Source organism: Nannobrachium achirus (assembly GCF_963921795.1).
Source record: "Nannobrachium achirus genome assembly, chromosome: 2".
Taxonomy (NCBI): domain Eukaryota; kingdom Metazoa; phylum Chordata; class Actinopteri; order Myctophiformes; family Myctophidae; genus Nannobrachium; species Nannobrachium achirus.
In genome coordinates this window covers 7,527,906-7,544,409 of record NC_137811.1, presented here as the reverse complement: position 1 = coordinate 7,544,409, position 16,504 = coordinate 7,527,906, and the positions used below count along the sequence as shown (strand labels likewise).

Genomic DNA, 16,504 nt, shown 5'->3' with positions numbered 1-16,504 from the left:
TGCCGGAGACTAGGAGAGCCGAGTCATCCGCGAACAGAAACAAATTGCAGTCACAAGCAGATGACATGTCGTTTACGTATATTAAGAACAACAGTGGTCCTAGTATACTCCCTTGAGGTACTCCACAGTTTACTGGGAGGGGGGGGGACAGGGTTCCGTTGACTTCCACCATCTGTTCCCTCCCCACCAAGTAAGAGTGCATCCATCTCACTGCTGTGCTATCAAGACCAATGGCTTTGAGTTTTTCAATCAGAATAGAATGATCGACGGTGTCAAATGCCTTCTGGAGGTCCAGCATGACCATGCCGCAATATTTGCCATCGTGAATTTCACGTTTGATGTAATCATTCAAATAGATGAGGCATGTATCTGTGGAATGGGACTCTCTGAAGCCAGACTGGAACTCGTAGATCAGTTTATTCTCTTCAAGATATTTAGCCACCTGTTCATAGACAACTTTTTCCATTACCTTAGAGATGGAACTAAGGATTGAGATTGGCCTGTAGTTGCCAGGGTCAAGTTTACTGCCTTTTTTGTGCAGGGGGGTTACCTTAGCTAATTTGAAGTCCTGGGGGACATAACCCTGCTTGATAGATAGATTAATAATATGGGTAATGATTGGGGCAATGGTGGCAGCTGAGTCTATGAGAAATTTGGGGGCGATTTTATCATGGCCAGCGGCCTTGAATTGAGGTAGGGTGCGAAGTTTTTTAAACACTTCATCAGTTGTCACCGTGGTAAGTTTAAAATTGTCTTTGCATACCCCAAGGTTCCTGTAGAATTTCAAGATGTGCCTAACACCAAACAGCCCAGATGGAGCGGGCAGTTTATTGACCAGATTTTTGGCCATGGAGGTGAAAAAGATGTTGAGATTTTTGGCTACATCGAGACTGTCAGTGAGGAGGGTTATGGGAGTTTGGATGGATATGTTGCTGGCTATGGATCTGAGTTAGGGGTGGGCGATATGGCGATAATTATCGTATCGGCGATACAGCTTTGCCACGATATGCTTTTTCAGAGTATCGTTTCTCTCGTGATACAAACAGTCTCAAGGCTCTGGATACAGCGAGTGCACGTTCTATGAGTCGCAGCTCTAGTGCTTAATTTATACTACTATAGTACGGTGGTGTAATTCGCCAAAAAGAACAGATCTACAAGCTATAACGTGTCGCGGCTCAACGTGTCATATAGCGTGAGGATCTGTCCCCTGCCTGCTTTCACAGCCCCTCCCCCGGGCAGCACGCAGACAGGCTAGTGTCTACAGCACTGACTGAGTTGTGATTGTGCAGGAGCACGGCACAGTGATCCACGATTTAGTTTCACTTTCACGGGACTTAGTAAAGCAGTGATGCAGCTTGGCCTGCATTCTTTGAAGCATATTTTTCATAATGGATGCATTAAACTAACAGGACGCAAACTACTTATCCGTCCTGCTATCGCTATCAGCCATCAAAGCTGAGCTGTGCTGGAGTCTCCTCTCCATAGCTGTGTGTTCTGGCAGTATCGATGAGATGATTTAGATCACCTTGTAAATCCATGGTTCTGTTTTTATTAACTACAAACAAGTAGCTATTTGCCGCTATTTGTAAAGTGCTTATGTTTTCACCATTGATGCATGCGTGTGTCGTCGCGAATCGCGGTGAAATCGTCGCGTCTATTTTGCGTCTATTACATAATTGGCTTAGTTATAAAAACCATGCCATTATTGTTAGTAGAAAAGCTAAAAGCTAGGATGATAATGAGTGAGTAATTCTCTAAAAAGAAAGCTTGTATCATAACAAACCTCCTGACTTTGGTTGGTCATAAGGTAATTTGTTTTCCCTAAAGTTTCAATGGTAAGGCATGGGTTGTTGTCAACCTGTGGGTCGAGACCCCCAGAGAGGTCCCGCCAAATTGTTTTGAATATAGCCGATCTACAAGCTCACAACACTCAAAAAACATTTTAAGGGAACCCATAAAACATTTCTGGGACCCATTTGAATAACCTGAACCATCATCACACCAACTAGTAAATATTTTGAGGTAAAAAATTATAATTGTTTTATCAAAAATCTGAATGTTATCATTAAAAAAAACATAGATTAGGCTATCTATCTGCAGCATGAAAATGAATAGATTATCTATAGAATATCTGTGTGGGTCTAATAAACCAACCATAAGGTAATTTGCTTTCCCTCAAGTTTCTATCTTTCTATCTGCAGCATAAAAATGAATAGATTATCTATAGAATATCTTTGTGGGTCTAATAATCATAATAAACCTAAAAACTCGCTTAAAACAGTATCGTGATAATATCGTGTATCGTGATACTGCATGAAGCATATCGTGATAATGCTTTTTTCCAGTATCGCCCACCCCTAATTAGGGATGGGTATCGAGAACCGGTTCTCGTTGAGAACCGGTTGCCCGTGGTTCGGTTCCATGGAATCGTTAGCCAACGTCCTTAACGATTCTGCTATCGATTCCTGCATATGCGCGATGACATCACACACGCGCCGCGCTGCCTTGTTTAGACGCAGGCTCAGCCAACATGTTGTCTAAACAGAGGCGTTCTAAAGTCTGGCTGTATATTTCACGAGAATGTTCATGTTTTGATAATGAGGCGTCAGCTTTTCTAGTTAAGTTGTTATTCAAGCTCACTGCATTAACGGACAAGTCTCCCGCCGAGCTAGAGTGCCCAAAAAAGTTTGTTTTGCAAGCCCGCCTGCCGCCGCCTCCCACGTTCTTACTACAAATGTCCAATGTGCTCCGTGTTGCTAAATGCTCCCCTATATCACATTTGCAAGAAAGAAAAGTATGTAAATCCTTTGATCCAAACTGTTGAAGACAGTGCTTCTGCAGCTCAGCTGTGTACAGCAGCAGCTCCGCGAGCTTCAGCGAGCTTCGCAACCGACATAGAGTAGGCTACAGGGGCGCTGGAACAGCCTGGAAGGGGGGTGCTGAGGGTGTTTCCAGGGGCGCTGCAAGGGGGGGTGCTTTTTTTTTTTTTGGTTTTTTTAAAAGATACATACACACAGAGCTATATTAAAACAATAATGTACTTGACTTTGGGGAATACACTGTTGAAACAAGGTGTTTGATTATCACAAATCAAACACTCCCTTCTCCGGTTGGAAGGGAAGTTGAATTTAAATTTTGTTTTCAAATAAATCCCGCTTTGATGGCACAACAAAGTCTATTTATTTGAGAACTAGAAACCGTCTGTAGGCTCATTGTTGCAAACTAACACCATTGTATATGGGGAATAAAAAACTGTAGAAAACCATTACAAAAATAATACCCGATGTTGTAGTGTGTGTGAGTGAGTGACTGTGTGTGTGCATGCGTGCTGTGTGTTGCACCGTGTGCTAAAATAACTAATAAACAGTTACTTGTTACACCGTTGTGTGGGAAATAAGCACCCAAAACAGTAATAAAAATAACCCAGAACCTCTCTAGAAAAAGAAGAAAAGGAGTGGAGGAGGTAGAAAAGACTATTGGCCACTATTTCTGACCAGCTGAGAATCGATAAGAGAATCGATAAGGAATCGAATCGATAAGCAGAACCGGAATCGGAATCGGAATCGCTAAAATCTTAACGATGCCCATCCCTACCCCTAATCTGAGTTTAGCACCACAGCCTAGCTGGGTTTTAAATAGCTTCCATAGGTCTCGTGGTTTGTGGATGTTTTCCTCAACTTTCTCATCCAAGTAGTGTTTTTTGGCAGAAAGGATTAAGGAGGTTGTCCGATTTCTCAGTTTATTAGCCTCTAAACTGACTATTTCTAATTTGGCTTCAAGGTGTTTATTGGGGCCTTTTTTGAGTTTGTGATTATATTTGCGTTTCTCAGAGTATTTTTTGTCTCTGAGTTTCATTGATTCACAGATTTCCGAATTCTACCATGGCTGTGAGCGGGCTTTAACCCTGACCCTACGCAAAGGAGCCACTTCGTCTAGGGTAGTGTTGAAAATGGATTTAAAGCCCAGCCAGGCTTCATCGACCTGAGTGCTAGCTAGTACTGGGGACCAGTCAGATTTCTCCAGTTTGTGATTCAAGGCTTCGCTAGAGTAGGTTTTGAGGTTTCTAGCTTCAACTGTTTTGTGGCCGTCAGCTTTGGACTTATGTATTTTACGGGTGCAGTAAATTATATCATGGTCGCTTAGGCCACCACATTCAATAGTCCCACTCGCGGAGACTTTAGATTTGTCTGTGGTTACAATGAGATCTATGGTGGTTTGAGAGTTATCTGTAACCCTAGTTGGCTTGGTGATGAGCTGAGTGAACCCCTGTTGATTACAAAGCGTATTGAATTTTTTGAATAGAGGAGCTTCTTTACGAAGGTCCTATACAAAAATATGCTCCAGCTCTTAGTTGACATCTGCACTGCAGTAATGTAATGAAGCAAACATGAACAAAAAAGCCTCAAAACAAATATTTAAATCGGAGTGTATAAAAAATAAACAGAACATTTTCTCAAAAATTAAGTTGTGGTCTACACTTATAAGATGAGACTGTGTGTGTAGTTTTACTCAAGTAAGAAATAATTGTGACTGATAGCCACCCAGGTACATTGCTGTGTCTGCCAACAGTGTTTTTGGCAGATCATCTGCATCTATGACATTGACGCAGTAATCTAATGCAGTAAACTTAAACAAAAAGCATCAGAACAAATATCTAAATCTTTATCAAAGTGTATACAAATTAAACTACATTTTCTCAAAAATGAAGGACTGACTGAACTCAAACTCTGTTAAACTTCTTTGCAAGACGTTGAAGTACGAGAAGATCCAACATCCAACATCCACGATGAGATAAACCGTTCGGCTGCTGGCAGTAGAGTTTTCGGGGCCGGACGTGACCGGACTCCGTGTGGCCAATATTTCCCACATGCACGGCAAGGACTGGACGGAAGAGTGCTAGAACCATAGAGTTATAGGCTATAGCCTACGAGTGACGACCATGGTAATCAAATGGCTATTTGCATATCAGGTTTACCAGGCAGGCAGTGCGTGGTGGGCTTCCACATCCCCCCCTAGATTCAAGTCCAAAGGCTGCCCTATTCATATTGATAGGCTACTTTAACACCTACTGTAGGTTTCCAGCGGTGACTGTATGTGCATTTTGCGTGCGTCCTCATAGGCTACATGGCTCCATTACTGTGATAGATGAGATTCGTTCAATGCAAACTTTTAGTTTCTCTACTGCAGCGCAGTATTTTCTATTTGATCCATGCGCACGCACACATCCAGGCGCACGCACACATCTAAAGGTGCGCGTGCACGTGACGTCAATAAATGACCGTCCACCCTGAAAAGAAAACCCCAAAGCACCACTGGCTGCTGGCATTATATTACTTGTAAACAGGGCCGGATTTAGCCTTCATATAGCCACTAGGTGGGGCAGGAAGAAATGACAGGGGGTGACCTCCAGCCCATGTCGCGAAATTGGGGGGACAAACACCTAAAACACCCGAAATGCATAGAAAATTAAGCATACTTATAACTACAACACACAATACAAACAACAGGTCTTACACCTCCAACAGGCTACACCATAATTTTTTCTTCTCTTTTTTCTGATCTATTTCTAATATCTTATCAGATTATCTATCCATCTCATAGCATAACATTTTAAATAGTTTACTAATATTTTTAAAAATTTAGATTTTTGCATGCCATCATGTTGCCCCCTAAATGCCTTGATCCGGCCCTGCTTGTAAACCTTTTTGTCTTAATTAAATATATTCAAAACGTACTGCAACACAAAATTACCTGCAATGAGTGATCAAGAGACACAAGGGTAGTTAGCTCCTCCACTGATTTCTGACGTCTATAAGGGTGAAACAGCATTGTCTTCAGTAATCAAATAAACAATGCATTTAACGTTGTGAATTAGCCCAATTCACGGCCCGCCCACTAAGCATCCCACGGGTGCTGAAGTCACATTTTGAAGGGGTAAATCCTACCATAGCCTATGGAGTTGGCACAGAAATCGCAAATTTAATGCAATTTCCGAATAGTAAAGTATAAAATACGGCTAGCATGATCAAGAACACAAGATACTAAACGGCACAAAGCACTATAATTTACTTTACTGTTAGAAATAATGATTTGTTGGCTTTAAGTCCAGTATAGTTTCCCCTTCGAATTGAAGTCAGCACCCGGGGAAAACTGAGAAACGGAAGTAGGTGGATAAGGCTAATTACAACAGATGCCAAAACGAAAATGCACTGGGGTTACATGTTCACTATTATGACATGACATCTTAGAATACATCTCACATCAGCCTTAGTGCCTTATAATTAGTGCCTTATAATAGCCTTATAATTATTTTTGAGGAGAGCACAAGAAGCATGATTCACCATTCAGTAGAAAGCTGCAGAACTACTGACAGAGCCCCACTTCTGTGTCTTATATGTAGACTGCCAGCGGAGGGCGCTACTGGACCACTCATTGCATGAAAAACTATTTACAAACTATCTTAGCAGAATATCGCTATAATAATACTTCTTCAACCTGTTACATACACCCCCCTGAAATTCTGCTAAATATGGGAAGTGCAACTCTTGACACAAAACAAAAAAAGTGTGTATCCTGAGGTAAAGAAAACATCCCGCTGCCTTAGAACCAGATGGCACACAGGACCGCTGAGCGATTTCCCACGGGCGCTTCCAAACTCCAAAACTTGTTTTGAAACAAACTTTGCAGATAGAAAGAGGATAATGCAAGCTTTCCAGAGCGTCAATATTGGTTTGACATCGTTTAATACAATGGTTCTCAAACACTGTACTGTGGTACATAAGCCCCCCCCCCTCCTCCGGTGGTACACAGAAAAGAAAAAAATACAAAAGTAGAGTGAAATATTTACATTATACTACAGGTAGTTAGCAGATATACAAGTGCAGCGCTGCACCGAGATCTGCTATTTTTGAAAAATCATGAAAATTAGAATTTTGACCCGATTATATAAGTGTCTTTTGAATCCTTCAAAGGTTTTTTTTTTAAGAACCCATGTTTCTGTCAGCAATCTGGCTAGCCATCGTCAAAGAAAAGGTCCTTTTCACTTAAATGGAGCTCAGTTAGTCTGTTCTTGAGAGACTGTCAGTGGTTCTCAAACTTTTTCATGTGAAGGACCCCCAAAATGATATTTATTTGGCCACGGACCCCCATCTCAAAATATCTAGTTCCAGGGACCCCCCAGAAGCAAAATTTGAGTTACAAACGTTCGCTTTGAAAATACATATATTCAAAGATTTGCACAAATTTTCACGACTTTTTCAAAAATAGCTGTGAGCTTGTATATCTGCTATTTTTCACTGGTTAAAGCATTCAATAATTCTAGGCCTAAATGGGTTAAGGCTAAAAGGATAATACTTTATTAGTCAAATATAAAGAGCACAGTGCAGTCACACTTTAAGGATAACAATACTTTATTAGACACACACGTGTAAAGAGCACAGTACAGTCAGTTAAGGTCAAGCCATTTAAACAATGCTTTTTCATGGTTTCATCATTTGATGACCCCCCCCCCCCCTTTTACCTGAACCATCCTAAATAAGTGTCCTTACATAGGATATAGCAGGAAGCCACTGAACATGTTGTGGTTACATGCATTTCCCTCATCATAGAGCTTGTTCCCACCAGGTAACGTCATGTAAACTCTGTCTCCCTTCTGCAACTCTAAGATCACTGCATTAGATACAGTTCTCCAATAGGCACCACTGCTGCTACTACTGTATGCCAAGTTATACATGAGTTGCTGATCATTTTTATACATCTGGATGTGCACATACGATGATGACTGGTGAGCTGCTTTAAATGTGAACTGATACACTCCTCTCCATGCTGATGTAAAGATACCTGAGAGCGCACACACACACACACACACACACACACACACACACACACACACACACACACACACACACACACACACACACACACACACACACACACACACACACACACACACACACACACACACACACACACACACACACACACACAGTGAATAAACCATAGTGAATAAACCATATTGTGCAAAACACAGTGAATAAACCATATTGTGCAAAACAGGTTCTCAATGTGTGGTCTGAGGACCTCCAAGGGTCATTGAGGAAGTTCCAGGGTCCCCAGCTGAATGTGTTCATATAGCATCAAAATCGGTTTAAATACCTTACCCGTATTGTATAATTAGACTATTAGAAATAGAAGATCTACAAGCTCACAACACATTGTGATGAGACACGTGAGCTTTTAGATCTTCAGATGGGGTCCACGGTCAATTTGGAGGTCCTTGATATTAAAATGTTTCAGAACCACTAATTTACAGTATATCATTGTTAATTAAAACAAATTAAATTAAACTTCTCTCATCTCATCCTGTCTATTGGTTTAAATAGGAAACACAACTTGTAAGATGTATGTACATTACTGTAATGTTTATTTAATGCCTGAGACTGATAGATGCAAGTTGAGGAAACAAATTGATTCTATAAAGTTAATTAACATGAATTAATCATAACCCACCAGTAGTTGGATTGTATGCTTTGCCAACATTAGTGAAGACATTCTTGTAGACTACAGTGGTGGCAGAACTAAATGGTCCAAATGCTCCTTTATTAGATTCACTCCTCAAACCAGCAGAAAAGGCCACCTTTGGTATGTCTGTCAACACATAACATTATCACATTGGTTATAATATTAATAAAAGCATGTAGTATACCATTACAATACAACAATCAAATGCATTAAATGTGTTGTCTTACAGTGCAGCAGCTTACATCCAACTATCAGCTTCAACAAGACAAAAACTTTACTTTACTTCAAAAGTAAACAGTGGCTACAGTACTACATAGAACATTCTAATAGCTGATGGTATCTGGTGGTATTCTACAGGTATTCTACATTCTAGTATCTGGTGGTATTCTTGTGCGTTTGTGAATATTCACTAAGTCTATAGTAGGTTCTTAGGTGACTAAGTTCAGTAAGAGTGGGACAGACATTGTGACATACAGGACGAGGCTGCTGGAACATTCAAGTGATTCAACTAGGAGGTCTTTAAATGGCTGAATTATGAAATAAAACAGGATCTGATATCCTCATTTCTGGTAACATGTCCTTAGGTCGAACTCCCTTTGGTCCGACCACCTAAACCTAACCTCAGTAAAACTATGCCTAAACCTAACCTCAGTAAAACTAACGCTGGTGAGTAAGCTAACCTGCCGATGTTGGTGAGTAGCTAACCTGCTGACGCTGTTCGACCCAACGGGAGTTCGACCTATGGGGCACATTGGGGCAGTCCCCCTCATTTCTTTCTAAAGGTGTATCTGCAGCATTTAGAAGTAGTTGTTATCTCTTAACTGTCCCGATAGGAGAACCAGTATAAAGATTATTGGAATACTTTAATCTACATTAATGTAATAAAAGGTCAGGTGGTTTCATCTCATTCAGACTCTCATTAGTGATATTGTAATAGTGGAAGAAGGTAAAGTCACTACTTTGATTCAGACCAGCTGAATGTAACTTCTGAAAGTAATTAATCATTAATGACCTCTTATACCTTACTGTATAATTATTCATCATTCATAATTAATAATGTAGAATTAGTTATCACTTATCATTGTATTTCCCTCGACACCAAATCTCTACCAAAAAACAGCAGATAAACAGGCTCACAACACGTCACATTGCGAGCTTGTAGATCTGCCATTTTCCCCAAATGTTTGCCAGAGCATTGAGATGGGGTTCTGATGGAGTCTGATCTTAAATTCACTCTACAACTATTCGTTACTAGTTTCAAATATATCTTGGGGGAATAATTATATGTTCATTGTTCAATCTTCATTTTAGAACAAATATATATATTTAGAATCAAATATACTTACTCCTCAGTTCCTGCACTTGGTTGTCATTAGTTTTCAGATGTGTTTCTATTGTGGACAGCTGAGCAACATGGGCTGAAATCAACACAATATTAGCATTAAGTCATACATACTGTGGTTTATTTTGCTGTGGATTATGTGATCAATAAATACTGTAGTTTAGTTTGCTGTGGATTATGTGATCAATACAACAAATTACATTATCAACACACATTCAATGAGTTCATCTAAAGTAATTAAAACACCCATTTTCATACACAACAAATTACTTTTATTGATTACTCATGCCATGAAGACTTGAGTTCAATAATATATATGTTTTTTGTAATTGTCGCATTCTTAAGACAAACAAAAAAAACAACAACAACAACAAAAAAAGATATAGTAAAAAGTAAAGTAAAAAAATGTACCCCCATTGATTCCCAAATGCTTTGGGTCCCCATCCAGAATCAATGGGGGTACATTTACTGTTATCAAATTATTGTCTTAGGAAACCTCAAGTCTCCATGGCATGAGTCATCAATATAAGTCATGTTGGGGGTGGACTTCTCCTTTAATAATACAAATACAAATTTGAAATCTTGTTTGAAAAGAAAGCTCAAGTAGGCCTACCAGTAAGATAAACGACCATCACGTTGCATAAACAAACTTTAGAAGGCAGTCGCAGCCAATCAGGAGGGAATATGGGTAATGGGACAGATCCATGTTGATTACATGACTTTAGAGATAGTGTAAAGCTTTGTGTGATTTTAAGCCAAAATCTGTAGGAGTAGTGTCCAAAATGTGTTTTGCAAAAATCGGCCTGATGGTGGTGCTAGAAGTGGGCCATGGGAGAATTCAGGGGCGGAGGTTGTGATTTGCCATTGATAGGGCCAACTGTGGCAGAGATAAGAGTAGGGGCAAATATGTGACGTGACATGGCGGACAGACTGACTGACACAGCCGGTGGAGCTTTTCATAGTAACATGCCACCTGACGATTGCAATAAAACATATGGTTACCTTCACATTCTTTCTCCAAGTCTGCAACCTGGTTCTCTGTAGCATTCAGCCTGGTCTGGATACCTACCAGGGAGTCAATGGAACTCAATTTGGAAGCAATTACTGGAGTAAAAAAGAAAGAAAAAAAGAAAAACAGATTGACTTTTGTACACATTTCGAGCCAAAAACCTTTGCGTTTTGTGCCAAGGTCGGAGATCCGATGATTTCCTGGTTTTAATGTCATGTTTCAGCACTGCTCTTTCCAGCCTGCATCCACTGAACATCAGCTTCAAATTACCTTCACTTTCTTTCTCTGTGGCAGTCAGTCTGGTCTGGTGGTCAGTAACCTGGCCCTCTGTGGCAGCCATTCTGGTCTGACAGGAACTCAATTTGGCAGCCAATACTGAAAAATAAACAATCAGATAATAAATGGATGACTTTCACTAAAGGGATAGTTCACCTCCAAAATTACTTTTTTTAATCGATAACTCTCCCCATGGAGACTTGAATTCATGCTCTTTTAATTATTTTTTTTTCCTAAGCCAATCGTTTGAGGAGACTTGTGTCTCCATAGGGAACCACAACTAGTCATCAAACTATTGGCTTAGGAATAAAAAAATAAGAAAGAAGTTGATAAGAAAATCGAGCCTGTAGTGTTCTTCAAGCTCCATTTGGCTAGCCCTGAAACTTGACGGTCACTGATGACATGTTATCAGCAACCATCATCTTCCAGGGCTACATTTGGACCATCCTTACCTCCCATTGAGACCCTCTGCTGCTTGGCTTCTCCCTCACTGGCTGCTGCCTTGGCCTCCATGTTCTTCAGCTGCACCTGTTGTTCCGCCACCACGACCCTAAGCTCTCTGAGCTCTTTGACTTCTCCCTCGCTGGCCGCCACCCTGGCCTCCATGTTCTTCAGCTGCACCTGTTGTTCCGCCACCATGACTCTGAGCTCTTTGACTTCTCCCACCAATGGCTCCATGCTTCTTAGCTTCTCCCTCTGCTCCACCACGATGTCCCGAAGCTCCTTCATCTCAGTCCAGAGGTCAGCTTGTGCAAGGCTGCCTGGTCCACCAGCGCCAGCAGCCTCACACAGACAGAGCAGCAAAAGCAGCGCAGCAGCCCAGCAGCCCTTCATTCTGGAACAGTGTACTTGTATGGCCCCCAAAAAAGACCTGACCTGATGAACCAACATCGGACACATCATTGAACCCAGCAGACACCAACCTCGTAGTTCACCCCCAAAATGACTATCAATTACTCACACCATGGAGACTTGAACTCAATAATGTATGTTTTGTATTTGTTGCTAAGAATGCATTCCCCATCCGGAATCAATGGGGGTAAATTTACCATAATCAATGTTTTTGTCTTAGGAATGCGATAAATACCAAAGAATATTATTGAACTCAAGTCTCCATGGTGTGAGTAATCAATAGAAAAAAATGTTTTTGGGGTGAACTACTCCTTTAATGATACTGGCACTGAAACGCGAGTGGCTGAGAAGCCACTCAAATTTTCTCATAATAATCAGCTGCTGTTATTCAAATAAATGAGCATGGCATCAGATGTTCAGTTAAATATCAAAACTAGATTGATATGTAGGCCTAATCATTACACAACCACGAATGTTTTGTGTTTGTGTAAATTGTCTCTAAAAAAAGTGTCAAAATCAAGTTTTTATCCTCTCCACTGACAAAGAATGTCAGACAATTTAAAAGGTGCATTCAGTCAAGAATGCCATGGCAGAGAGTGTTTTTCACCTACCTTTGAAAAATCGCTGAATAGTCTGCGTGGCTCTGGAGCATTCAGAATAATCCCAGTCCACTGGCAACAATCCTTGCTCTGCTGAAATACTCTGATTGCCCTGAGTGCTGTCACCTGTAAGGACCAGCTGAGCCTGCTTTGTGTGATGAGCTGTTGAGTGTGTTTTTGACTGTGTTCAGTGCGGGCTCACACGTTGTGTGTCATTTTGTCTGTGATGTTTTTAGTGTCTTGTTATGAGTTCAGTTGTTGTGTTTTTTTACCAGAGTTTATGAATAAATTGTTTTAAGAATATTACATGTTTCAGTCTTTTTAGTGGCAAGCCATGACGTTATTGAGATTGTACCTTTTCTTATTGTTGGAGCGAGGCCGAGGAAACGTATGTTATCCTCAGTCATTATTGACATATGTTATCCTCATCTATCAGTCAGTCAGTCAGTCAGTCAGTCAGTCATATCAAGTTCTCCTCAAAACGTTGGCACCTATCTACTCATATACTTAGGGGGCAAAGTTTTTTTTTTCTCCCTTTTTTTTCGAGGGTACCCCTGGAGGGGAAAATAGGGGAGGGTCAAGGGGAGGGTCATGCCTTTCTCATTTTAGTCCAAGGGAGGGTCAGCTAATGTTATTCTGTCTGTTTTATAGGCCTATGCCTTTTTAGTACAGCTTCTCTGAATTCATCACCTCTGTTTCAAAGGATAGAAAGGATTCAAAGTATCGCTACAGTATAGTAGAAATAGGTCCACAACACAAATGACGCTAGTTTTGACTTTTTTTATTATTTTATTTTTATGTTTTTATGAGTGAACCCCAGACCGTGCCAAATTACCGGAAACACTTTATATTAATCTGAGGAGAGCACAAGAAGCATGACTCACCAGTCAGTAGAAAGCTGCAGAACTTCTGACAGAGCCCCACTTCCGTGTCTTGGACTACCAGCGGAGGACACTACCGGACCACTCATTGCATGAAAAACTATTTACAGTTACCCATATATGGAGACCTCTGGTACCCATATATGGAGATCCATGTACTTTACTGTATATGATACATACGCCCCTTTTATGCCCATACATGGAGATCCCTGTCTGAACCAGCCGAACAGATATGGGCAGTCTTCCTCCATATATGGGCATTCCCATATGAAGTCCTATTAGATTTGGGCTTATTATTGATGACATCAGGGATCTCCATATATGGGCATAAAAGGGATTCTGTTAGTGGTTTCCATGACATCACAACATACAATCCCATTTATGCCCATACATGGAGATCCCTATCTGAACCAGCCACACAGATATGGGCCATGTCTTGGCCATCTGGCTAGTGATGTATATCGATTACATCAGGGATCTTCATATATGGGCATAAAAGGGATTCTGGGGAATAACCATATATGGACTTTTACATACAGTAGGTGATGTCACCTGTGATATCACCTGTGATGTCACAGTGATGTGTCAGGGCAAACACATTGTCAGGCGTGACCTTCAGAGATACACGGATACGTGGACAAGATGTGCCAGTTTTCATAGTAAACTTGCGACCTACGGTCACAATTATATTATAAATATATAGGTTAATGAAAGAACAAAAGGTTTCAATAACACAAAGATTTTGGCCCTCACTTCTAGAGTGTGTTAGGGTCACTTCTACAGCCAATCCAATCAGTATGTCTTAGTCATATAGTGTTGGGGGCTTTGTCAATTGTCTTTCTTTGTGTGCCCCTTTATCTCCATATATGTAGACCCGTCATGTCATCTGTATAATATGCCCATACCCATACATTGGCATGCCCATAGATGGACATTTTGGTTGGATTGGCGGTTCTCGACAACCGCATATCTGATGCGTGCTCTGAGTTTGAAGTATCTCTGTTCCATATACGCACATGACCACATATGGGCATAGTGGTCGGATCTGTGGCTCTGGGCAAGTGGATCTCCACATAAGCTTATGCGGATGTAAACTTAGCAGCAGAGTGAGAGTAAGCAGCAAAGGCAGTGGACAGGATAACCTGATGAAAACATGTCAGCCTTCATTTTGAAGTCTACGTACAGACTCGGGTCCATCTGCAGACCACAAGGAATTCAAGGACACATGATGTCCAGCCAGGCGGTACCAGAGGTTCTGTTACAGAGAGTGGGTTGTGCAGGAGTGATCACCCTGAACAGACCCAGAGCTCTGAACGCTCTCAACATCCATATGGTCCGACTGATCTACCCCCAGCTGAAGACATGGGAGTCAGATAGTGAGACGGACATAGTGATCATTAAAGGATCAGGGGGGAAAGCATTCTGCGCTGGAGGAGACATCAGATCGGTGACAGAAGCGGGCAAGGTGGGCGATTATTCTCTGGCTCAAGACTTCTTCCGCGAGGAGTACATTCTGAACAACACCATCGGGGGGTATAAGAAGCCTTACATTGCTCTTATCGATGGTATAACTATGGGAGGGGGCGCGGGTCTGTCCGTTCACGGACAGTTTCGCGTCGCGACAGAGAAGACACTCTTCGCCATGCCAGAGACGGCCATCGGGCTGTTTCCTGACGTGGGAGGCGGCTACTTCCTGCCCAGACTGCCGGGGAAGCTGGGACTGTTTCTGGCCTTGACAGGCTTCCGTCTGAAAGGACGAGACGTCCAGAGAGCAGGGGTGGCCACGCACTTCATTGAGTCACGCAAGATCCCAGACCTGGAGAATGAGCTGGTGGAACTGAAATCTCCTTCGAATGAAGCTGTCGCCAGCCTACTAGACACTCATCACAGCAAGACCTGTCTGGATGCCCACAAGCCTTTCGTCCTGGCACAGCTTGTACAAGACATAGACAGGCTGTTCTCCGGCAGCAGTGTCGAGGAAATCGTTCACAACCTGAAGACGGACGACTCTGCGTTCGCTTCCAAACAGACAGAGACGTTGTCCAAGATGTCTCCGACGTCCTTGAAGCTGACCTTCAGGCAGCTGCAGGCCGGAGCGTCCCTCAGCCTGCGGGAGGTTCTCCAGATGGAGTACAGGCTGGCGCAGGCCTGCATGCGGGGCCATGACTTCTACGAAGGGGTCAGAGCTGTGCTTATCGATAAGGACCACAGTCCCAAATGGAGGCCGTCTTCCCTTCAGGAGGTGGCAGATGACAGCATAGAGCACAGCTTCTCCCCTATGGGAGACAAAGACCTTCACCTCTGAACACATTGTCTGTCTGTCCGTCACCACCAAGCCTTCTCTACCTTCTCTCTATGTCCAAAACTGTTACTTTTCAGGAAATGGAAATTGTGTTCAAATGGATCCAATGTAGCTATTGTTATTCACAAATAGCACATACATATAACAAATTGTGTTAAAAAAGGGAGGAAGAAGTGGGTAACTGACTAACACAGAGCTCAGTGTTCTGCTGCTGCCCTGTCAGCTGTCAAACGTGACAATTCTAGTGTTTTTTTTTTGTATTCTTTTAAAGCTTGTTGTTGCAGCCAATTTGATTGTTTTTATTGAAATGAATTTATTCTATTTGAAGGTGCTATGATATTGTGATATTGTGTGGTTGCCATGACTACTGCTAGACCTGAGAATAGGGGTGTCGGCCAATAGTGGGGCACAGTCTACATTAGGGTGTCACTGGGGCACAGCTGCCAGGGATTGGCAATCACAGTGGGAAGCCACAAAGTTTTTCAACCGTGCTCTGCTTTTGTTTGTTTTGAGTTATTTTCGGTTTATTTTCTGTACACAAGTTATTGGTTACTTTGCAGTCAAAACACCCGGCTTATGTTATGCTAATATCATCTTCCTGCATCAAAATAAACGTTTTTAAATGCACTCAAGACCTTCTTTACTGTCAACTGCACCACGCGTATGGAAAGAGCTTCGAGATTACCATATCCCTCACTGGCAAGTTTTTGTTGACCGATTGCC

General features: G+C 41.8%; 1 protein-coding gene across 1 annotated transcript; it reads left to right on the top strand.

Annotated features, from left to right (window-relative positions):
- Positions 1-14,632: 14,632 nt before the first annotated feature.
- LOC308296161 (3-hydroxyisobutyryl-CoA hydrolase, mitochondrial-like) lies at positions 14,633-15,784 on the top strand (the record flags this gene model as incomplete). Its single annotated transcript, XM_080739316.1, has 1 exon — positions 14,633-15,784. The coding sequence occupies one exon, from the start codon at positions 14,633-14,635 to the stop codon at positions 15,782-15,784; it is 1,152 nt and encodes a 383-aa protein (XP_080595442.1).
- Positions 15,785-16,504: the final 720 nt, after the last annotated feature.